Source organism: Anguilla anguilla, chromosome 11 (assembly GCF_013347855.1).
Source record: "Anguilla anguilla isolate fAngAng1 chromosome 11, fAngAng1.pri, whole genome shotgun sequence".
Taxonomy (NCBI): Eukaryota; Metazoa; Chordata; class Actinopteri; order Anguilliformes; family Anguillidae; genus Anguilla; species Anguilla anguilla.
The window spans coordinates 17,217,634-17,242,303 of NC_049211.1; the positions used below are offsets into that span (position 1 = coordinate 17,217,634).

At 45.7% G+C, this 24,670-nt stretch overlaps 1 protein-coding gene across 6 annotated transcripts in view; it reads left to right on the forward strand.

Annotated features, from left to right (window-relative positions):
- The window catches only part of LOC118207767 (protein bicaudal D homolog 2-like), a 57,948-nt gene extending 34,106 nt beyond the window's left edge, over positions 1 to 23,842 (forward strand). The window contains exons 3-9 of one of the 6 annotated variants that reach the window (XM_035381750.1): positions 2,719 to 2,871; positions 4,295 to 4,750; positions 7,558 to 8,568; positions 9,103 to 9,254; positions 18,186 to 18,408; positions 19,877 to 19,954; positions 21,635 to 23,842. In XM_035381750.1, coding sequence (XP_035237641.1) covers positions 2,719 to 2,871; positions 4,295 to 4,750; positions 7,558 to 8,568; positions 9,103 to 9,254; positions 18,186 to 18,408; positions 19,877 to 19,924 — 2,043 coding nt within the window. In that variant the 3' untranslated portion in view covers positions 19,925 to 19,954; positions 21,635 to 23,842. Of the gene's footprint in view, positions 1 to 2,718; positions 2,872 to 4,294; positions 4,751 to 7,557; positions 8,569 to 9,102; positions 9,255 to 18,181 lie in introns of all 6 variants that reach the window. The other 5 variants (XR_004761451.1, XM_035381749.1, XM_035381752.1 and 2 more) reach the window with 5 other exon arrangements.
- Positions 23,843 to 24,670: the final 828 nt, after the last annotated feature.

Sequence of the window (24,670 nt, forward strand, 5' to 3'; positions counted from 1 at the left end):
AGTTTAATGTCACACGATGGCTGTTGGATATGGCTTGCAGTTAGCCTTTTATTGCAGTGTAAGAAGAGCCTGTGCTTAACACCTTTTCCACCAGGACTCCAACCTCAAGCCCAAAGCCTCCCCGTGATCCTGAGGCTGCCGGGTTGAGTCAGGGCTCTCCAGCATTTGGGTCCATTGTCACTAAAGTCTGTTGTGAGCGGTCGAATTGAGCTGTCATTCAGACAGGACTTCAGCTGCTCGCGGAAAACCCCTTCTCCGTCATTAAAAACCCGATTACAGGCTCGCATAATCTCATTCTAAAGAGTTTCATGAGCAGTCAGACTGACTGTGCTGTGACCAGCTTTCAGCCTTAATACACAGAGATTTCCTTATTTTTACGTGAACATCTTGGGTTCAGTGTCTTTTTTGCATCTTTGCCGAGGAGGTTCTCTGAAAAGAAATGGTCTTGATGCAGGCCAGGGTGAAAATTTTTCTGTAAGGTTAAGGTCATTTCCCTTGCAAGATTGCTCTGAATTTAACTTCTGAGCTGCCTCCAGACTATTCCGCAGTTTTGAAAAGGATGATGTGTGTGTTTGTGTGTCTCTGTGTGCAGGTATGTGTGAGTTTGTGTATGTCAGCATGTATGTCGGCAAGCAAAGTGATTACAAATAAGCTGATGAACAATTATTATTATGTCTAGTTTAGAATTTTCTGCCTCCAATTTATTGTTCCCTCTGTTTTTTAAGTGTCTAAAATGGTTGGCCTGTAATAATAGCTTTGTTTAATCGGCTTGTTCATCTCAAATCACAGTCGTGCGCTAGCATCCTCTGTCTCCATGCACTGAATGGAGGCTGAAGCAAAGCTTTGGTGACGATGAATGGCGCTGTTTCAGTGTTAATGATTGCACGTTGCCGCATGAAAAACGATCTTTGGTTTGGGCTTACATTATTCATCATTGCCCTGCCAGGGTGATCGCACCAGCCGCAACGCTGTGCTGATTGAACAGGCACAGACCTTCATGAATATTACAGTCCCTCCCGTTCAGTTCCAGTCAAGCTCAGCTGTGAGTGATATTACACAGCCCTAACGAGGCTCCCCTCAGAGGCTGCAGTAGGTGTGTGCGTTTTAGAGAACGGTCTCATTGCGGTTCATTTCACAGTCTGTGTACACAGGGACTCGTTGAAGGACGCTAGCTAAAGTGTCTGCAGCACAGCGCGATTGCTTTTCATTCTCTCAGTCAAGAGCCTGCTCTCAGCCGACGCTGACAAATCTCCCCATTCAGATGTAGAGGTGTTTCTGACCCTGATTTAGATTCCTCATTAGGGGAATATTGATTGATGCGTCGGTGCATGGATTGACTGACGGGCCAGCGCTGGCCAGCTGTCGGAGCTGCAGGCTCTTCCATCATTTTTGTGCCTGGAAATGAGCCCCTATTAGAGCTGCGAGGGCTGTGAGAGCTGGGTTCATGTCATTAGGCCTGAGTTAAGGGCCTGCGGGGTGGGCGTCAGCTGGCACACGCTCAGATGGTAATGAGTCCTCTCAGCTAGCCGTCCCGTGCTAGCCTGCGCGTGGGCGATGAGATAATGGCCCTCTTCATCTCTGACTTGATGACGTGCGCGGCAAGTGACATGCCACCTCGACAGACGCTCTGTAACCTGATTGGATTAGTGCCTGTGTGTCGTGTAAGCGCAAAGCCCCGCCCCTAATCACTTGTAGGTCCTCAGACACCCAGGAGGTGCTGGCATCGCGTCTCAGATAGTCCGCAACACACACACGCACACACACACACATACACACACATGGGTACAGCCTCCATGAAGGCATATCCCTTTGTTGTGGAGTTCTTATCAAACCCATGGAGCCATCAGGTAAAATGATCTCCCCTCCCTCGGGGCCTCTATGGTTTCCTGGTTTGCAGACTGCTAGGCTTATCTGATCCTGCTTTCTCTGGGCCTGGTGCTCAAGGAGAATGAATCAAAGGAGCGTTTCCTCTGCCAAGCTCACTACCTCTGGCATTTTTAATATTAATGAATCTGAATCTCCTGTTCATCCTCACTGGGCTTCAGAGATGAATAAGTCCGCTCTGAGCTGTCAGGAATTTCCATTTTAGGGTCAGTGTTAAGCCGTCTTGGTGGAGCTTCAGGAAGCGTGCTCAACTGCACCAATGTGCAGTCATCCAGCACAGAGAAATGTGCTGGAATGTCCTGTGTGTAGTCCTGACATGATCGGTGTGATCTAAGCTGCATCTGAGCGTTTCTGAGCACCACCATTATTTTGGAGAGAATGATTATCTCCTGTGGGGTAAGTAGGTTGCTGTAAATCAGAGTTTGTCTTCCTGCATTATTTGAATGTCTTTTTGATCATGAGCTTCCTCTATTGGACTCAGCCCAAACCTTGTGTCTCTTCTGCAGAGGGAACCTTATGATAGCCTGCTATGAGATATACCTGGCAGCTGAGGCTGCCTACTTGGAAGATCATGGTGTGTAGAGTTACAATGTCAACAGCAAAGACTAGTGTGGCCTGCTCACTGGGGCTTGCTCCTGTGTCTGTGTCCCAGGTCACTGGGATGGAGGAGCTAACTGCACCGACAGTCTCACTTTCTTTCATCTCTGCATCAGTGATGTCATTCAGTCACAGGACTGACTCTGACCCTCTCTCTTTCTCATTATTTCAAAATGACAACGTGGTGGTTCTAATGTACTGATTCAGTCCCTTGCCTTCCTCCCCTCTGTGCTACAGAACAGCCAGGTGGTGGAGCTGCAGCGAAGCCGGCTTCGTGATGACATCAAGGAGTACAAGTTCCGGGAGGCACGTCTGTTACAGGACTACACCGAGCTGGAAGAGGAAAACATCTCTTTGCAGAAGCAGGTGTCCATACTCAAGCAGAGTCAGGTGAGAGGATGTGGATGGGTGGGGCCAAAGAGTTGAGAAAGGAAATTAAGTTCAGAGCTAACATGTTAGGAAGTGATGGTTTTGTGGTAGAGAGTAGTAACAGAAAATTATGGCGTGGGGCTGGAGAGTAGTGACAGGAAATGATGGATGGGGCTGGAGAATAGTGACAGGAAGTGATGGATGGGGCTGGAGAATAGTGACAGGAATTGATGGATGGGGCTGGAGAATAGTGACAGGAAGTGATGGGTGGAGCTGGAGAGTAGTGACAGGAAGTGATGGGGTGGGGCTGGAGAGTAGTGACAGGAAGTGATAGGTGAGGCTGGAGAGTAGTGGCAGGAAGTGATGGGTGGGCCTAGAGAGTAGTGACAGGAAGTGATGGTGGGCCTGGAGAGTAGTGACAGGAAGTGATGGGTGCGGCTTGAGAGTAGTGACAGGAAATGATGGGGTAGGTCTGGAGAGTTGGAGAGTAGTGAGAGGAAGTTAAGTGGTATCTCTTCCTGATTATAGCCCCAACTGATAACCAAGCAATAAAAACCATCCAGAAGTCATACGCTCTGTGAGCCAATTAATTTTAATCCAAGCCTCTGGGAAACTGAAGTTCCATGAATATAAATGTGTTGGAATGCGTGTATTTGTCTTTTTTAATCTCTGTGTAAGGGCCTTTTAGTTCTGTATCTGCTCATGGAAAAATTCTGTTAAACTGATATCTGCAGGCATGTCTGTTATGTAAAGAAAAAATCTTTTGCCCTAAGCCATTGGTAAACATTCTGGTGAGTGATATATATGAAAAAAATACAAAAGCCATATTCAGCTGTAATAAACTTGAATACAGCGTTTTATCCAGCATGTGACACTGAGGGAGAGCTTGTATGATCGTGGTGCAGTTGGGTTTCTCTGTAATGGTTCCGATTGTTGCTTAGATCAAACATGGCTGAAACATGATGTTAGGTGTACTATAAATATTTTAACAGATTACTCATGGCTGAGAATTCAAATGCACAATACAGAACGGTGACAAGTGCAACACAATGTATCAATTTTGCACTTTTTATACATTGTGCAGTTATGCCATTCTACATTATTAGAATGGCAACACAGTCATATTATTTGTCCATCACAGTGCAGCACTCCTGTTTGTGATATTAGGACAGGCTAGTCACCCTGATTCTGAAGTCATGTGATGTTTCATAACTGTGAATCTAGTGGTGCGAACTCTGCTGCTTGAATTATGCACAAGAATTTACCCTTTTTTCTCCAAAAGACGCTTTGAAACAAATGCCTGTGCGACACCCATTGTTTTTGGGAAAAAGAAAAACCTTCTTGTGTCCTTTTGACTTGCCTATGTGCCAGGATGTTCTCCGTCTGTATGGGGTTGTGTGTGTCTGTGTTGAAACAATGTCTCTCGCTCTCCCGTCTCTGTCAGGTGGAGTTTGAGGGGCTGAAGCACGAGATCCGCAGGTTGGAGGAAGACATGGAGTTCCTCAACAGCCAGCTGGAGGACGCCATCCGACTGAAGGAGATCGCCGAGCGGCAGCTGGGGGAGGCCCTGGAGACCATCAAGACGGAGCGCGAGCAGAAGAACAACCTGCGCAAAGAGCTGTCCCACTACATGAGCATCGGCGACTCCATGTACCACAGCCCCCTCAGCATCTCCCTGGACGGCCTCAAGTTCAGCGACGACGCCGCCGAGCCCAACAACGACGACGCGCTCAACGGCTACGAGAACAGCTTCAGCAAGCTGGCCAACGGCCCCGGGGACAACAAGGCTTCCACCCCGAAGAAGAACGACCTCTTCAACCCCGCCCCCAGCCTCGTCAACGACCTGCTCAGCGAGCTGAACATCTCCGAAATCCAGAAGCTCAAACAGCAGCTCATGCAGGTACGCCGCCCGCCGTCCAGCTTGTTTCATTCAGAGGATAATCAATTGTGAGAACATTATAAATCCAAAGAAATAAAGCACCAAGGTTGGGATCACGCTACACTTTTTTGCTAGGATTTAGCTGTCTGGGACAAATTTTGGAGATCACTGACAAATTCCACAAATCACAACCTTGTCGGTGCATGCAGCTGCTACAGATCATTGCAAGTTGTAAGCAGATCAGAGATGTGATCAGAACCCCTCTCTGGCTGACTTGGACAAGTTCCAGACCTGGTATTTTTAAGCTCATTTCATTTTATCGGGAACAAATCTGTGCCACTCCTGCACACTGTAAAATAAATAAATAAATAGATAAATAAATAAATAGTTTTAATTCATTTTTTTAATATAGTGAAGTCAGTTGTCTTGAAATGTTGAGTATTCAGAACTTTTTTACAGTGTATTAGAGCTAACCTTGAGATCAGTGATCAACAACAGCCAATGAGCTCACCAGAAAGCCATGCGGAGGAATCTGGGAGAAAACATAGCACAATAGTAGCATCATGGCCTCAAAAAAAATAGCGCCTCACGTTCTGCATTGCCAAATGGGATGGAAGGGTAGGCTGGTTAAACTCTGGCAACAACATGGCTGCCTTTTCAGGAAGACAACACATTCGCAGATGCACAATCAGAGTGAGAGCAACAGCAGAACACTTGTGCTATGTATTAAATATCTGACTTTGACCAGAGCTCAGTCAGTCTCCCTGCTTTATCAGTGCAGCGTTTATTCTGGCTCACATCTGACAATTAGCGTCAGAATTCATCAGATTTTCGCATTAATTCTAGCGAGTATCAACATCCCTCATGACCAAAATCCAGCAAATGGTTCCATAGCTAGTGACCCCCAGTATGTGTCACAGCATTAAGTGTGTGCACCACTACGTCAGTGAGGCAAAAATGTACAGGATAGATTGTAGGGTAGTGTGAGCTGTACAGCAATTTAAAGATTTTGTTGGCCGTGTATTCTGAGCCTGGCATAAGGAATGTCTCCCGCTCCGTCAGTCCACTACATAGATCGGTTTTAAATTATGGGCATCTGTTTTCATCCAGAAACCTATATGAAGTATAGGCAGGAAAATCTTTATATACACAGGGGCAGAAGCCTTTTTTGTTCTTTGCCATATTGAACTACACTGGCAGGTCATAAATAACGTCCCTGTGTTTACAGCTCAATGTTAGCCCTTCTAGTCCGGAGCGGGGGATTAGTTTCAGGGATGTCTTGTTAATGGGCAGGGTGCTGCTTGGATGGAGGCAGCTGTCCACGCTCAGGAGAGGAGCTTTGGCTTCTGCTAACTCTTTATGTTGCCGTAGTTCCTCACCTCTAAGCCTCCAGGTCCCAGGACTAAATCCTGTTAAGAGGAACTTGAGATAATCCGTGACGAAACGCCCACCCCCACCCCCCAGCATCCTGCAGGTGTGCAAGAGCGGCGATCTGTCACGTGCCATCTGTCACCAAATCACCCTGCATCCTGCCTTATGGGATACCGCCGTGTGGGACGCTAGGATAACGGCATGGTGCGCAGGGGAGTCCCTGGTGAAGGCGGTGTTGCCAAACCACGGATCCTGGCTGCCGCACTTTCTCTGACTCTGCCAGGGTCAGGCCATTGTTAGGCCAGTGAAGAGTCTAAAAGGATTAACCAGTCATGGGGAATGTTTGTTTATGGAGGCAACTTCTTGAAATCAAGATAACGAAATCTGAACACTCCTTAATTATTCAGGAGCTTTCATACCCTTGTCATGTCCTATTGATCCCCAGATAATCTATCCCTGGCATCCACTCATAACAGATGCGTTACTTTATTCAAGTTCTTTATTCTAGAAAGTCTGTGTTTATCCATTTTTAGAGAATTAGCTACTCTGGATCTCTTCTTATTCATTTCAAAGATGCCACTGGTAGTGGTGAGAATGTATCAAATACTCTAAAGATGGAGACCTCATGAGGTCAATAAATATCCATAAAATTGAACATAATATAGATTTCAGATTACAACATAGATTTTTAGTAACAACGCTAATTAAGGTTCACCTTATAGACTGAATTATTTCAAGGATATCAGAATGGAAATGTGAAATGTCATACTGTACACCTACACTTCAAGCCTGAGTACTTTTGGACATTGCCTTTCTCCTCATCTTCATTTATCTATTCATCAGCACATTTCTATTTTTAGGGAAATTAAATCTTGACCCTTCTCGCTGGGAACAGCATATTTGGCTTTCCTTTCACAAGCCTGAATTATTAATGAAGGTGAAAAGGATTCTGGTCCTCATTATTAATTCATTTGTCTGAGTAACAAAATTAGGCCGCTGATGAACCTCTCAAATATATAGTTACCCTGTCTGCAGTTGGTGTGCTGAAGGTGGCTGTGGCGTAGACCAGAACTGCAATCTCCACACAGAATATGTCATAAGTGTTCTTTCATCTCTCAATATGGACACATGTGAGCCTCCATATTCCTAATCCAAGGTGACACAATGAATTTACCCTTTGGGGCAACAGACCATTGGAGTACTGTGAGACAGTGAAATTGATTTTCTGAATCCTTTGACAACTTTCTAAACTGACAACCACAAAGGATTAAAGTGCCTCAAATGCTCCACCATATTTACTTTTATAAAAACTAAACCATGTGTTGGCCAGTTTATGATAATTTTCAAGGCTATCATGTCTGCCTTGCATATGGAATCATGAACATTAATAACAGAGCTATTAGCCCTTCTTTATGAGCCCAGTGTGTATTTAACTGGCCTATCCATTCTTCTCCTAGGTGGAGAGGGAGAAGGTGAACCTGCTGTCCACCCTGCAGGACTCCCAAAAACAGCTGGAGCATGCTCGCGGAGCTCTGTCCGAGCAGCACGAGAAGGTCAGCCGACTCACCGAGAACCTCAACGCCATGAAGAAGCTGCAGGCCAGCAAGGAGCGCCAGTCGGCCCTGGACAACGAGAAGGAGCGCGACAGCCACGAGGACGGCGACTACTACGAGGTGGACATCAACGGGCCCGAGATCCTGGAGTGCAAGTACAAGGTGGCCGTTTCGGAGATCGGCGACCTGAAGGAGGAGCTGAAGGGTCTGAAGGCCAAGTACGAAGACTGCCAGTCCAAGTACGAGGAGGAGAAGGGCCGTCTGGAGAGCGACGTGACGGTGCTGTCGGAAAAGCTGTCCTCCCTGGAGAAGACCAACCGCACGGACCGGGACCAAGTGGTGCGCCTGGAGAAGGAGCTGAAGAAGGTGAGCGACGTGGCCGGCGAGTCGCAGGGCAGCCTCAGCGTCGCCCAGGACGAGCTGGTCACCTTCAGCGAGGAGCTGGCCAACCTGTACAACCACGTGTGCATGTGCAACAACGAGACGCCCAACCGCGTCATGCTCGACTTCTACAAGGAGGGCAAGGGCGGGCGCAGCAGCCCCGAGGGCCGGGGCCGGCGCTCCCCCATCCTGCTCACCAAAGGGCTCTTCCCCGAACCCGGAAAGGCCGAGAACGGCGACGCCACTCCGTCCCCCGTCTCCTCCCTCCCCTCCCCCGTCTCGGACGCGCGCCGGGAGCCCATGAACATCTACAACCTGGTGGCCATCATCAGGGACCAGATCAAGCACCTGCAGATGGCGGTGGACCGCACCACGGAGCTCTCCCGCCAGAGGGTGGCCACCCTGGAGCTGGGCCCCGTGGCGGACAAGGACAAGGAGGCCTGCATGGAGGAGATCCTGAAGCTCAAGTCCCTCCTGAGCACCAAGCGGGAGCAGATCGCCACCTTGAGGACCGTGCTCAAGGCCAACAAGCAGGTGAGGGCAGACCCGTGTTTCTGTGCAGGCACAGGCTGGGTGGGCACCTGCTGCAGCAAACACAGCTGAGCAAACGTGCATCAGACGCACAGTAGGGCTGCCATTATTGCGGTCTGTAGACACGTCAGCTATTTGTATCTGTTTGTTTGTAGTGAAGGGCTTTTCTTAATTACTGGGGAGGGGTGAAAGGTTACAAAAACAACCCTAGACCTCCAGGTTGAGTCCAGTTGCTGATGAGCCTCTTTGGGGATGTTTAATTTGAAACTGTGGTTTCTGTTCACATTGAGAGAAACACATGGAAATTTTAGGACTATAATTTAAGATAATGAAACCCTTTGAACAAAGCTGTAGAAATGGAAATAAATATATTGTAAGTAAAATGCATAACTAAAAATTCTCCAGTGCCACAGTTGAACTGGTGTCCTCCCTAGCAGGTTCTGAAATATAATTTTGTGTATTTGGAGAAGCTGCAGCCGTCAGCCCTGGAAAATGTCACACCTATCTGACGAGCATCTTCTCCGTTCTCTCTGACAGACGGCCGAGGTGGCGCTGGCCAACCTGAAGAGCAAGTATGAGAACGAGAAGGCCATGGTGACCGAGACCATGATGAAGCTTCGTAATGAGCTCAAGGCCCTGAAGGAGGACGCTGCCACCTTCTCTTCCCTCAGAGCCATGTTCGCCACACGGTGAGAGGCGCAGTCATCACACACACACACAGGGAAATGGAATATAATGTTTGAAAAAAAGAAATCGTAAAAAAGATACTGTTATTGTAACACTGTATTTGGCAAATAAACTCATTATTGCCATGTTCTGATATTGCCACACGAATGGAGCCATACTCATCACGCCTAATACTGAGCTATTTTCCAGACGGCGAGAGCTATTTGCACTACATGGTAAAAGCCAGGTTCATTGTAAATTAAGAGCTTCATTTGCCATGGTGTAAAGGCAATGTTCATTACAAGGGAGGACTTAATGCAGGCACTGAGCTGTGCTTGGCACATATTCAGCAGTATGCTTGCTATAGACAAGAAACCATGTTCAATACAGGCTTAGAGCCATGTTTGCTGCCCTCTGGTTATGTTCCATATTTAAGTGTCATACAGCCATGTTTACCACATGCTTAGAGCTGTGACTTACTGTTAGGAGCCAGGTTCACCACTTGAGCCATGATCCTACACTTAAAGTGTCCATTTAAGATGTGTTCACCACATGCTAAAGTTTAGGTTAGTTTCCCACATGATGAGATAACCGTGTCTTTCTGAAGAATCATGTTTCTTCTCTTCCTGTTGGCAGCACTAACTAGTAAATGAGGCGATGATCAAATACACTTAATTTATTCAATCTTTTTCAGGAATTAGGGCAAAGAAGGATAGGTCTACATACTGTCTTTGTGCTTTTGTAGCAGGGGGCTTATTGATAATCTTCGTGGCTGTAGTTGTAAAAACCACATTGTAAACAGCGATTATTCCCAATATCAGTTCGAACTTATTAACCCCTTGCGAGTTAATCTTCCTGATTTCCATAAGAAGGAGGCCATAGTTTTACCCCTTCCCCCCATTCTTTCCATAATCGCTACCTAGCCAAGCCCGGATTATTCTGTGGGTACTGCAGCTTGTCCTCCACCTAACTTGTGTCCCTAATGAAAACGAGGATTTTCATTTTTATTTCAAGATCAGCCTAAATCCAGCAGTTAATCGTACGCGTCGGTGGGCACCTGTTTGTATTTTCTAAATATATGCGGCGTGAGTTTTTCCCGTTTTCATCGCGGGAAATGTTGCGGTGCCAGATGGCGGAGCTCAGCACGTCTCTCCCACTTAAATTCTAAGTTAAGAGCAGCGCTGGCAGGGAGTGGGGAGAACTGTGCAGTTCCGCAGTCAGGCCCTGAGCGCAGAGGCTTGTGTGATGGGTCACCCACAGCTTTCCAACCAGCTGCCGTCAGTGCCTGAATTAGACTGAACCCGGCTAGCCTGTTTAACCTGCTTCTTTAATTCCACACTGAGCATGTTGTTTTCTTTCAATATCCACAGTTAATCAAGCACATGTGCAATTTAAGATCCATGAAGATGAAGGTGCACTGAAAGAGGGTCAGTTTGAAAGGAGAGAAATTTCCGTCGTTAAGAGGCTGTTCGTTTCTGAAGGGTGTGTGATTAAGTTCACATGCAAATGCCAGTGACAAAGAGCAGTCCTCAAGTGGCAATTTCTTTAGCTCCAAATAGAATTTCAGGCAAACTGCAGCTTTGTTCATTTTTAAAAGGCTACAGGAAACTAGCTTTTCTCATTTTTTTTTTATCCTTGGAGCATTTTCACAAAGATTTCTCTGAGTAACAGAGTACTTGAGTTGTTTATCTGGGCAGCTAGCAGATCACACAGCAGTCATTCTTTTGACTGGAGTGCCCTGAAAGTTCTCTGTTGAATCTGAGTGGGAATATGGGGTGGCATCTTTATTTACATAAATATTCACATTTTGTTGATATTCAGATCCCACCCATTGTATGTAATTAAATTTCCCACAGTTCACTGGCAGAGTTGATATGAAGAAGATGAGCTGTGTGCTGACAGGCAGTGCATGTTTCAACCTGCATGACTGCTTCCCTGTTCAGGCAACTGTATGAGGATGAGTTCTGAAAAGGATCTCCTGTTCAGACTAGTCTCTTCAGTCCACCTCTGACTGTCTCCTTCAGTCCCCACTGTGGGGAATTAAAGGCCAGCCTGGCCTTTAGTTATTGCAGTAGAAATGTGCTGATATGCAGTGTCAAGTGCTATCTGCAGTTCAAAGTGCTACTTTTTGGTACTTACCACAGAGTAGCAACAAACAATAAAAGCACTATAAGTAGTTTCATGTAAAAAGACTCCACAGGGTAATATTGGGTTGGGAATTTTGCTGGTTTATTTTGTATGAGTAATGCATGTGGTAATAGTTGGTGTACATTCATACAGCAACCGGTAAGTGTTTTTTGCAGTGATCAGATATTTTAATTGAGGATTAAATTAAGATTTTCTAATGGCAGCCTAGTAAACAAATGTTTGTGTGACCTTGTTGGCTGGAAGAGATTTGGAGATTAAATAATTTATCCAAATAATAATGTGAAATACAATCTTTTATTATAATTACCGTGGTAACATTACCATGTACGGAAAAGGGAACCATTATTCTAAACACAACAATCTGGATGCTATGGGAACCTCAACAGTATACAGAACTTTAATTGTATGGTTTAGCTATACGTTTCAGACTCTGTATTTAAATTTCTGTTTTCACAACCAGCAGGTTTGGATTCTGGTGTTTCAAATTCCCCCTCTCCGTTTTACACTTAGTCTTGCTGTTAAGATGATTTTGGCGAGATGAGCTTGAACTCCCAGCCTGCCGTCCCACTTCACAACATGCCCAAATCCTGTTTCAGGGCCTCCTGCGCTCCCTTGTACAGTTCCTCACGGTGTATCTGTGGTAAACCTTTGTGGAGGCATTCAAGGCGAGGTCATGGTAACATGACATGGTCTGGTGAACCTCACAGCTGTTGGTCAAATAACAAGGAGTAACCCCTTCCTCCTGATTGGCTGAGCAGATGTAGGTGAAGCCTCTGTGAGGGTTCGCTCGGAGAGAGCAGTATTGGTATGCTAATGACTGGCACGGAGTGCCTCTGAGGCAGAAGGGCCCTTTTGAGAGGGTTTGAAGGGGTGTACGTGCCTGGCCAGAGTTTCCCACACTCTCTCCTCCGTCGTCCTCATGCTCCAGCAGCCGGCTTGAGGACCGTCGGGCTGCTTGGGTTAGGGTAACCCCCTCCCCTCACCCCCCAAATCTCAATCCATAGTCTGGCTGTTAATTAGGGATGCTTTCTCATGTAAATCTTAACTATTATGATGCAAGGCAGTTTTATGATTTAGGGAGGTTGTTGTGTTTGTTGGAAACAGGGGCGAGCCCTTCAGTGTATGTGTGTGCGGTCTTTAGTTTTGCATTGATGTAAGTGTGAGGTCTGTGCAAATGCACCTGTTTTCACTGCAGTGGAGTAGTGTGGTAATATCTCTTGGGAGCTGGGTTTGTTACCGGAGAGCTGCTGATTTCCCGCTAGAGCACTGGCTGTACCTTTAGGTACTTTCCTGAATTATGTCTGTAAATATGCCGTTACTGAAACTGTGCTCTAGGTAGCACTAGTTTCTGTTTCACTTCACCTCCATCTCCATGTCATGGTTACTACTGGGCACCTCCCCTGCGGTGGCAGTTGGAAATTTAGCTTTTGTCAGGGTGCGTAGGGAGACACCACAACATTGTTTGCCCTCATGTACTAAAGCCTTCATGATGTTGGGATTGTCATATGATTACCTCGTTATGGATTGTCTTTTTTCCATTGCAGAATTTTGGGACTGTTTGGTTATCAGGTTTGTCAACTAAGTAAGATTAGCTTACAGCTAACCACATTACTGCTGCTGTCTGAGAGGAGCAATGCTTACATTATATTTTTAAGGTTTAATGAGTATACGTGTACTGTAGTTCTCCAGGTCCTCTCTCTTCTCTGTTGTTCTGCACGCTAGGCCTGCGTTGGCTGAAAGCTGAGATTGCCCCTCACGGCAGCGCAGGCCCCTCCCCTCTGTGGGCACGCCCGTTCCCACCTTGTCAGAGAACAGCTGGACTGTGTGTCTCCTCGCTGCTGATATTGTGGTTTGTGTGAAGCGCAAAGCCCCTTTCTCTCACCGCCCTGAATGCGCCGATTGTCCCGGGGAACAAAGGGCAGCAGCCCCCTCCATTGTGGCTCAGCACCCCAGTTTATCACAGGAAGAAGGGGCCCATTGAGAGCCAGGCTCCACAGAAAAGAGTAGGGCTTCTTTTCCCGGGAAAACCCAACCCCCCCCCCCCCCCCTTTTAAACCCATCTTCGTTCATGGGAAGACGCCCCCCCCCCAAAAACACTGAAAGGCTGGACCAAATGGGGTGTGACTAATCCCCATTGTGGAGTTATGTCGCTTTGTCTTCCCTGGTCTGTGCTGTTTATGGGGTTTACTTGTCCGGAGGAGGGTTCTTGGCTCGTACGCTGTCGTTCTGAAACAGTGGTGAAAAGGGGATGGTTTAGTCCGGAAAGTTTTGTGTTCATTCGGTGGGTCATAGGTCACATGGGTCACCTTTCAGGGACAGGCCAATGACCTGAGGCCCTGAACAGATTCAGACCCTTAACAACCAGTGGTACCAGACACTTAGTCACAATGTTAGCCCACTGGCAGCCAGCTTATAATGACCAGCAAACATTCCCCGAGCAGCCAATGGCTAGAGACCCACAGTCACATAAAAGTCTGAATAGCCAATGGCACAAGGCCCTGTGATCATGGTGTCCTTGTACCAACCTTTCATTTCACAGCTGTGTCCATTGTGTTCAGTCATCATTGTTAGTCACAGCTAGAGTCAACTATCTGTAATTAATTTATCATTCTCTCGCTGAAATTGGATGGAATGTAAATAAAATTAAGATTATAGTTTATCGAACTATCAGCCATCTGAAAACTCGATTGGATTTGGGAAATTTGCTGGGTATGGAAACAGACTGAGGGTTAAATGGAAAGCTGGATAATGGAACAAGTTATCAGGACTTGCATGTTAAAGAGAAATGTGACAGCACCGTGTTAGGGGCAGCTCTAGCACAAACTAGGGAGAGGGTGATTGAGAGAGAAAAAGAGAAGGAAGAAGAAGAAGAGAAGTAGAGGGAATCATATTTTTCATTTGTGCAGTTGCAAAATGGTCAGGCAAGACTGGCCAAGCTTCATTCATTTAAATCCTGAGATTTCCACGCTCAGTTGGAATAGCGGGTGGTCTTTAAAGATAAATCCATGAACCCTGCTGAATTCCCTGATCCCAGACTTTAATACAGCCGAGGCTCTCACTGTCTTATTCACCGCCTCCCCTGCAGCTGCTCCCAGGCCCAGTCTGCAGCACTGCAAGCAGAGACGATGTGGGGCTGTCCTGCTCTGACGCCGAGCCTTAGCGTAGCCTTCAGACACACACATGCGCGCACACACACACCTACACCTACACAAGCGCACACACACACACACGTGCGCATACACACGCGCACACACACCTACACATACACATGCGCGCACACACACTTACATCTACACACACACACACGTGCACACGCACATACACACGTACGAACACACACCGACACATGCACATACACACGCACATACACACCTACACACACACACTTACATTCACATGCACTCTCGCACATTCACACTTACACGCACTCATACACACACACACTTGCCCTTGCGCACTGACACAAACACACGCACACACACAGGCACACAAACACACACACACACACACCCACAGCTGTTCCTCTATGCAACTGTGAGGGCTCCCCAATGTCACATTAAGCTGTTGTGTGTTCTGCAGTTGCAGGATGAGGCTGTGTGCTGGATCAGGTGTCTGTGTCTGAAGGTCAAAGGCCCGCCTCCCTGACCGCACATACACTGTGGGATGATGCCCTCTCACTGCATAGGGATGCATCTCCCTCACTGCACATACACTGTGTGATGATGCCCTCTCACTGCATAGGGATGCATCTCCCTCACTGCACATACACTGTGTGATGATGCCCTCTCACTGCATAGGGATGCATCTCCCTCACTGCACATACACTGTGTGATGATGCCCTCTCACTGCATAGGGATGCATCTCCCTGACTGCACATACACTGTGTGATGATGCCCTCTCACTGCATAGGGATGCATCTCCCTCACTGCACATACACTGTGTGATGATGCCCTCTCACTGCATAGGGATGCATCTCCCTCACTGCACATACACTGTGTGATGATGCCCTCTCACTGCATAGGGATGCAACTCCCTCACTGCACATACACTGTGTGATGATGCCCTCTCACTGCATAGGGATGCATCTCCCTCACTGCACATACACTGTGTGATGATGCCCTCTCACTGCATAGGGATGCATCTCCCTCACTGCACATACACTGTGTGATGATGCCCTCTCACTGCATAGGGATGCATCTCCCTGACCGCACATACACTGTGTGATGATGCCCTCTCACTGCATAGGGATGCATCTCCCTCACTGCACATACACTGTGGGATGATGCCCTCTCACTGCATAGGGATGCATCTCCCTCACTGCACATACACTGTGTGATGATGCCCTCTCACTGCATAGGGATGCATCTCCCTCACTGCACATACACTGTGTGATGATGCCCTCTCACTGCATAGGGATGCATCTCCCTGACTGCACATACACTGTGTGATGATGCCCTCTCACTGCATAGGGATGCATCTCCCTCACTGCACATACACTGTGTGATGATGCCCTCTCACTGCATAGGGATGCATCTCCCTCACTGCACATACACTGTGTGATGATGCCCTCTCACTGCATAGGGATGCAACTCATAAGCTCAGCTACCAGGACCTTGGAGTGCTCATTAGATCCGCACTGCTCTTTTTTCCTTTCATTATTCATATTTCATTATGACCAGAGCGCTGTAGACAGTAGTATAAATGGCATATGCAGCAGCATAAAACGAGTGATTCTTCTACGTCCTTTGATTTGTGCTTCTATCTGTTGTTTATTAGTGTAGTTATTAACCATTCTTTTCAGTCATTTAATATTGTAATATGGTTGTTATTGTATGAGTGGTTGTTCTTTGTTTGAGCAACTGCCAAATGAACATGCATGCGGGACGGAGTGTAGCACAGTGGGTAAGGAACTGGGCTTGTAACCGAAAGGTCGCAGGTTCGATTCCCGGGTAGGACACTGCCGTTGTACCCTTGAGCAAGGTACTTAACCGAAATTGCTTCAGTATATATCCAGCTGTATAAATGGATACAATGTAAAAATGCTATGTAAAAGTTGTGTAAGTCGCTCTGGATAAGAGCGTCTGCTAAATGCCTGTAATGTAATGTAATGTAACATGCACATTTCACTAATTCAAGTCTGGCGTTGTTGAGAATTCAGACATTGTAAACATTGTAATAGTTCTGCATCCATTAGCATATCCTGTTTAAATGTTAAGGGGGAAAAAAAGAGTCGTGCCTAGATGACCAAGTAAAGGGACAAATGCTGCTTGAAGACACTGGAGCATTTTTTTTGCATTATTACACATTACCTGTATCCCCAAAGCTCATGGGTTGAATATTCCTGCTTGACTCCTGAGTGCGACAGAGACTCCCATGCAGGCATTGAGCTGTTGGCAGAGATTGCGTGTGCGGGAGCAGAGGGGTGTTATGGGAGTTTGTCTGAGGAAATGCTCAAGGAATTCATTTGTGTAGAAGGTCTTTTTTAAGCATTTGAAGCTGCAAGAGTGCCCTCTAGTGGACGTCACTGAAGGAAACTTTTCATTTAGTTTTCCAGTCAAAAGTGCTGATCCAGGATCTGTTGACCCAAACCTCCAAGCTCATTCTGCTAGTTAGATGAAGCTGATCTGAGGTCAGCAGTTATTCAGGGCTATGGTTCTTGTGCATGTTTGGATTTTGGAGCACTTGAGCCTCCTGCTGGATTGTTGTTGAAACTACTTTTTTTTTTATTAGTGGAGAAAATGTAACATTTGCCAAATGCATATTACTTTTGCCGCCAGCCAGATACATGCCTGTACATGCAATTAATATAGCAGCCATAGTTGACAGAATTATCATGGCTGCACAGTAGGTTCTGGAAAGGAACATCAGAGATATTTTGAGAAATATTTTCTGGCAAGAGAGATATTTCGTGAGCATCAACATTCTGTTAAAAAAATAAAATATTCAGCTTGTGTGCTGTGTCATGAATTTCACACAAGTCAATATAATTATATATGTATAGAAAAATATGTATTGTATTGTTTTTCTTGTTTTTTTGACCACACAGTGGGTACTGCACAACATAACATTTTTTGAAAAGATTACTGGGGAAAGATGCACACATTATGCATTATGAGTCCAGATGGTTCAGTGCTTCAGTCTGGCTCCTAGTTACTGAACTGGCCAGGTTCCATGACTGACTGTTAACTGCCCATTGCAAAAGGCAGTATCAAATGTCCAATTACAGTTCTGAATCTGTATTTAAATTCTCCCGATTGATGGGGTTTTGTCTGCAAGACAAAAATAATACATTTAAATATCCGTGGCCAGCTGGAAAACTAAACCAGTTTGGTGTGAAATCTGTAAGTTTGGCAAACATGGTGGGATTGGACAGCGAGGTACCAGTTTTCATACGTGCAAAAATCAAACATAGAAAAATGTTTAAGAAATGTTGTTACATTCCCTTGGTGTTAGTAGTGTTAATTTACAGACACACTGACACCGAAAGAACAACAGCTGGACACAGTAAGGAATTTACTGTCTCTGCGCTGACCTAATCAGCAGCTGCTGGCCCTTGTGTTTGTGCTGTCTGGCATTCCTCCTGCCTAGTTGTGACCAAGTGTCTCTCTCTCCCTCCCTTTTTCTCACTCTCTCTCTCCCTTCCTCCCTCTCTCTCTCTCTGTCTCTCTATCTCTCCCCCCTCACTCCCTCCCTCTCTCTCCCCCCTCTCTCTCCCTCTCTCTCTCTCTCCCTCCCTCCCTCCCTCTCTCTCTCTCTCTTCCTCCCTTCCTCTCTTTCTCTCTCTCTCTCCCCCTCCCTCTCTCCAGATGTGATGAGTACGTGACGCAGCTGGACGAGATGCAGAGGCAGCTGGCGGCCGCTGAAGACGAGAAGAAGACGCTGAACTCTCTGCTGCGCATGGCCATCCAGCAGAAGCTGGCGCTCACGCAGCGGCTGGAGGACCTGGAGTTCGACCACGAGCAGACGCGCCGCGGCGGGCGGAGCAAGGCGTCCGCCGCCCGGGGCAAGGGCGCCCCCGCCAACCCCCACGTAAGTCACGGGCACTCCTGCGGCGTGCGGCCCGAGGCCAACAGCATCGCCGGCCCCGTGGTCTTCTGCAGCGAGAAGTACAAGATCTACTGCGACTAGACGCGGACCGCCCTGTACAGAGGGGAGCCCCCGCCTCCCCGCCCTAGTTTAAGCCCCACACGCTTAGCGCTCCTTGTGTCAGGTTTGCTCTTAGGCCGCGCCTGCTCGTGTACCGTGTGGGAATGCAGCCGCCAGCTCCTAGTAATGTATGGCATGATGATAGCGCTTTACGGTTTGCGTTGGGTTTTTGCTGTTAAGGAATTTCTTCGTGCTGTTTGTGAAGGCCTGCAGTCTTTCCCGCTTGTAGTAACCCGCGTCCGTGGGCCGGCAGGGTGGGGCCGCGCATCGATGGCGGCGTTCCCGCGGCTAACGCTGGTGTCTGCGCTCTCCCCTCTTCCTCTGTCCTCTCTCCTCTCCTGTAGCAGACCTAACACTAGCCTCTGCTCCCTCCTCTTCCTCTCCCTGGGTCCCCGTCCCAGGGCCTGTCTGAGCTTGGCGGACTGTCCGCTAATGCCACACATTTATGCAGAAATATGCAAACCTCTCCTGATTGGTGGGGGAACTTGGCCTCTCCAGCCAGAGGCGACTGGCTACAAGAGACCTGAAATCTGGGGAAAAAAAGGTATGATTGATGATTGGGCTTTCCAATTGGATGAGATTCAATTCCAAAACCTTTTCCAATTGGCTGCTGAGTTTTGACGGAGGGGATCTGCTCAACCTTAATGCAGGTGTACAGGTCTGTTCAGAGAATCGATCGCATTGCTACGCTTTACGGTATCTGTGCCACTAGTTAAATGAAAGCTATTTTTCTTTTGTCTTTTAAAGCCGGCTGCACGCAATGCAAGCGCCGATTCCACAGGGCTCTACATTTGAGAGAGGTGCATGCAACAGGTCCTTCTACACATTTCAGAGAAAACATAGGGCTTTCCCTCATGACTAAGCCAGTCCTGAGGAGTTCTTGCAGAGCCATATATAAAATGAGAGCAAGACAAATTGATCTCCACATCCAAATTAAGTGCACTTCGTATTCGGTGCCTCAGTCCTCTGAACTATGAACAGGTGAGAGTATCTGGCATTTGAATCAAAAAAACTGAACAGAAATAAGGTCAATTTGACGAAAAGCTATTATTTTCCTAAACATATCTCTGATCCAGAAGCACAAAAGGAAGGCACAGCAGTTGGATTATTCTAGAAACAAAATCCAACTTCTCAGAAGTGCCTGTCGACCAAATCCTCTGAGATATGGATGTACAGCCCTGTATTTTGTGTCTGAATTTAAGCTAATGCAACTTTCTTCCTCTCTTTCTTTCCCCTCGTGTTCTTATCTTTGCAAGCATGTCTGGAGCTCTCTAATGAAAGCTCCGGATTGGCTGAGCCCTGCGTCTCTAACACTGTCCTGTTGCTTCGTTCTGACCTTACTCTCTTTTAGATTGTCAGCAGTTTGCTACCTTTGCAGCAGCAGCCTACCTTTAAGTAGCAGGGGGGGAAAGCCTCTTGATAAAGTCAGGTAATGACCTCCCACACGTCCTCTCATTTTGCTGATGGACCAGTGTGTTTACATCAGCAATCAGCCATGGAAAAACCTGCTTGGCTGTTGATATTAGCGACCATACAAAACTTGCATCGTCGTACAGGTGTTGGAGAGTCTGTATATGGCTGCTTACTAGGGAGGAAAATCTGGCAACCCTGTCCATTAATGAATAGCTTTAATGTGCAAGATAGGCTGTCAATGAAGATGTGGGGCTTCTAGGTACATGTGTTAACTCTTGTGGATCATAAACACTTGAATGTTAGCTTTATACTACTAAAAAGCAGGATTGATGTGGGGAAAGTCCATACGGAGATACACAGTAAGAAATTGAGATTTTGTAAAACTAGCTACAGATTTATCTGTAACTTCTTATGGCCATGGTCAGATTCTTACCTTCTAGGATCCTTTGTTGCCTCTAAAATAATGTAGGGGGGAAGTATGAAGTGCTTGAGGTAACACTAGTTTTGGCAGAATCTGGAAGGAGGATGAATGACAGTCAACCCTGCTTTTCTCCATGCTGCACTTGCTCTCGGGGTCTTTCGCATCTTCCTGTGGTTGCTATGAGGAGGATGTGAGAGACAATGCCAACATGACCATTGCTTGTATTCTAAAGGAACTAATATTTTGCCATTTGAAGTACAAGTCAATATTGTCCCACTGATTTCACATGCAGTACCGACAGGCTGTGGAATCATTGGTCTCTCAAAGTAACCAGAAGCATAAGTATAATTAATTGTGGAAATGTATGGCAGTTACTTTGGGGGGTTTCAAGTGATTTTGAAAATGATTCTTTGCATAATTATTTTTTTTTTTAAAACTTGGGCCTGGACCCTTCAGAGGACATTGATTCAAACTAGCTGTGGAAGCAGCTTAGCGTGTTGCTTAGATTTTAAACCCTCTGCGGAAATGTGCTCTCTGAACGCACCAAACGCTCGGGTAGATTTTTAATAGTAGACCTTTTGATAACGTTTTGTGATTTTTAGAGGAAAACAATAACGTAATTGGAACTTTGGGACTAGTTTGAAATCAATGTCTGCGCATCAGGACCCAGCATGTGAGCTGACTACAGCGTCTCCTACCTCTGCTTGCCACGATCCTCTCACCTCCGCTCCTGTCCGCTCACGCATTCACCTTTTTTCTCTGGGTTTTCTTCATTTTCATTTTATTTTTTTGTTGTCGTCGTTGTTGCTTTAAATGGCAAGCCTGCATGTGAAAGACACGCCCGCAGTCGACCCGCATGTTACCGGAGAGCGTTCTCTCTGCCCCTCCCCTCTTCTCTGATTCGCTCTCTTGTGCATGGCGCGCGCTCCAGGGTCTGGTACTTATGAGCCATTCGCTTCCTGCACCAGCTGGTCTTCCTGTGTATCCGTAAGTCCAGGCTTGGCGCTTTCGTGTCAATAAAGCTAAACAGGTGATGAGGATAGTTATAACAATGGGGATGCCAGCAAAAGGAGAGCCTTTTAAGCACACTGCCTGCATCTGGCTTTTGGACACTAACCAATTTTTCGCCCCTTCTTATTTTGACTAACTTGGCTTTTCAACCCTGGCGTGTAATTTTTTTTTTAACTACATCTCACTCACTGATATAGCATTTTGGTTATTTCTATATATGTTAATGCTCATTTTGATAATTTCTTTTGTTTCTCCATTTTGCAGTAATGTAGTTGAGCCCGGATGTGGAGTGTCCAACAAAGAATGCGGTCGCACGACCAACTTCAAATTCAGTACGCCAGCAACAGCTAGCGTTGCATGGCCATTTGGACTTAAGAAAACCACTTGGAGGTGATTTTTTAAACAAAAAAAAGGACCTATTCCTCTTAGCATACAAACACTACAGCATGAATGTCACGCCAGAACAAAAATAGTTTCACTTTTCAAGCGCTGCTGCAGGAAGATGATACTCACAAGTACCAAGGAGATTGCTGCCTGCCTCCCTTAGCGATCAAAAATTTGATTGGCTACGAAACTCAGAAATAAGAAACGGGGAGGGGTTGTTTTTCAGCACAGCTCACTGCGAATTATTTTATTTTTATTTTTCTTGCGCACTTTTAATATAGGGGTATTTCACTTTGGCTTCCTTTTTTTACACTAATCTTGGACAGGTTTGTAGTGCTATGGTTTGTGAGTCATATTAAAAGTATATACGTTAATAGGAATAGATTTTTATTTTCTTTTAAGCGACCTTCTGTGCACAAGGCACAGGGAAAAGATGCTCCCAAATTCTAATCATACTACAAACCAGAGTTCTACCTGCTGTGCTTCAGTGAGTTAATCCATGAGTATATTAATAAGCTTTTGTTATTTTTATGTTTATCATAATTATTATTGTTGTTGTTATTATTTACTGATGTTATACTGCCATGTTCTAAACAAAATCCAGGGTGAACAAATTCTGGGGTTTTCATGTATTATTATTCTTAGGAATAGTTCAAAGTAACAAGGAGAAACTTGATGCGGTTCTGGTTGAAATGGTAACAGGCATTTGAAAACCATGAATAAAATGATTCGTATTTCCAATTTCCAATGCCATTCCAGAATCTGTGGAGTTACATTCAGGTGGGATCACTGATGGACAGAATTCTTTGCAAGCGCACCAGTTAAATTCCAAATTGGAATGGTTTCATTCTCTCTTTGTTTATCGTGCCAAATCTTGGTACATTTAGGTTTTAAAAATGAGAAGAAAAAACGAGAGGTGGTAGAAGACCGTGTGTATTGGGTTTGTGATTCCAGCGCCTTGTTTTGTTCAGTTTTCTCCATTTTGACCAGTAGTGCCTTTCATTATTTCAAGGGAGAATTGTAGACTAGATAGATTTTTTTTGATAAAATAGTTTGTCACAAAATTTTAGTTTAAAAGGAGTTTAGGAGCAATAAGCGCAAAGAGAATAGTCCTTTTTGCCTGAATATGACCTTAGTCGTATAATTAGATAAGAAAATGAATTGTGTTGAATTCTGTAGGTCAGTGATCCCATTCACATGCGGAATTGCAAATTCAGGGGTATAGTGAAACGTATTTTTATCAAACTTTGGGAACCAAAAGTAATCACTTTGGCCTCCTAATGAATAAAATGGTTCAGATCTAACACATTTGTGGGTGCAGGACAATGTACTATTTGAAATATTAACGTATCGATAGCTTTGTATGGTGAAGGTAACGTGATATCAATAGTATTGTTGGCACGTGCAAGAGAGTGGTTTTTCTTCCTTTTGTTGGTTTGTTTTTTTCATTTTGTTTAAATTTTAATTTTTTTTTACATCATTTAAAAGTGTTGTTATTTCAGTAAACAGAAAGCAGATTTCGCATCAACAAGCTTGTGCCATTTAAGCGATGAGGTTTGTTGAGGCATTAAAATGTCAAGTTATTGATATGGTTGGGAAGTTTAAAATTAAGTGCAATTCAAATGCTGTTTTACGTGGAAAATTAAAGTTTTCTGTTTGCTGGAAGGGATAGCATTGTGATACTAGCCGTGCAGACTATATTGTCATATTCTGTTACAGTATTGACTCACATGAGAATTTGATACCTTTATATAAAATAATGACTTCATCTGTGTTGGTATTTATTTGAAATGATGTCATGCAGTACTGTATTACTTTAATGTGCATTATGATTAGTGGCAAAATGATCTCAGTTTAATGTCATGCATGTATTTCAGTCATGGAACCTTTACACACAGCTGAAAACAAATCTAAAACTCTGAAAATGTAACTTTAAAATAAAGGAGAAAAAATGAACAAAAAAAACTTTAGGTATTAATGTATTATTTACAAACTAATCCAAAAAAAAGTTTTGTTTTCTTTAGAAAGGCTGTCTGTCTGTGTAAAGGTAGTCATACTGGCTAAATCAATAAATGTGACTAAAAAGTCTTGCCGCTTTTAGTTTTCATTCTTGTCTCGATTGATAACGGTGTTTTCAATTGGGTGTTTTGCCATCTCATCTGACCGGCCTACTGAGAAAAAAAAAATGAGGAAGCTGGATTAGACATCATTCACGCCCCCCCAGGCCCCGCCCCCCAGCTGCATTTTGTGCCTGGTTTCGAAAGGCTCTGGTTCCCACGCACACGCAGAGGGAGGGATGAAGAGCCCCTTTCCCAAACTGCCTTCAATCAAATACTAGACCATGTAAGAAACTGTGAATAAGGGAGCCAAACACTTGGCTCTCTGGTCTCCTCTGTCTTTCCAGTCCCATAAGTTATTTCTTTGTGTTTCCCTGTCCCTTCTTTCTCATTATCCCTCTCCCATGTTTTTCCCTCTCCGTCTCTTTCCTCTGTCCCTCCCATATGTCTGTACCTACCTTTCCTCTCCTCTCCTCTTCCTCTCTCTCTCCTCTGTCCTTCCCCATTTGTCTGTACCTACCTTTCCTCTCCTCTCCACTCCCTCTCTCTCTCCTCTGTCCTTCCCCATATGTCTGTACCTACCTTTCCTCTCCTCCCTCTTCATGTCTCTTTTCTGTCCCTCCTCATATGTCTGTGCCTGCCTTTCCTCTCCTCCCTCTCTGTCTCTGTCCTCTATCCCTTCCCCTATGTCTGTGCCTGCCTTTCCTCTCCTCCCTCTGTGTCTCTCCTCTGTCCCTCTCCTATGTCTGTGCCTGCCCTTCCTCCCTCTCACTCTGTCTCTCTCCTCTGTCCCTCCCCTCTGTCTGTGCCTGCCCTTCCTCTCCTCCCTCTCCTCCATCTCTGTCTCTCCTCTGTCCCT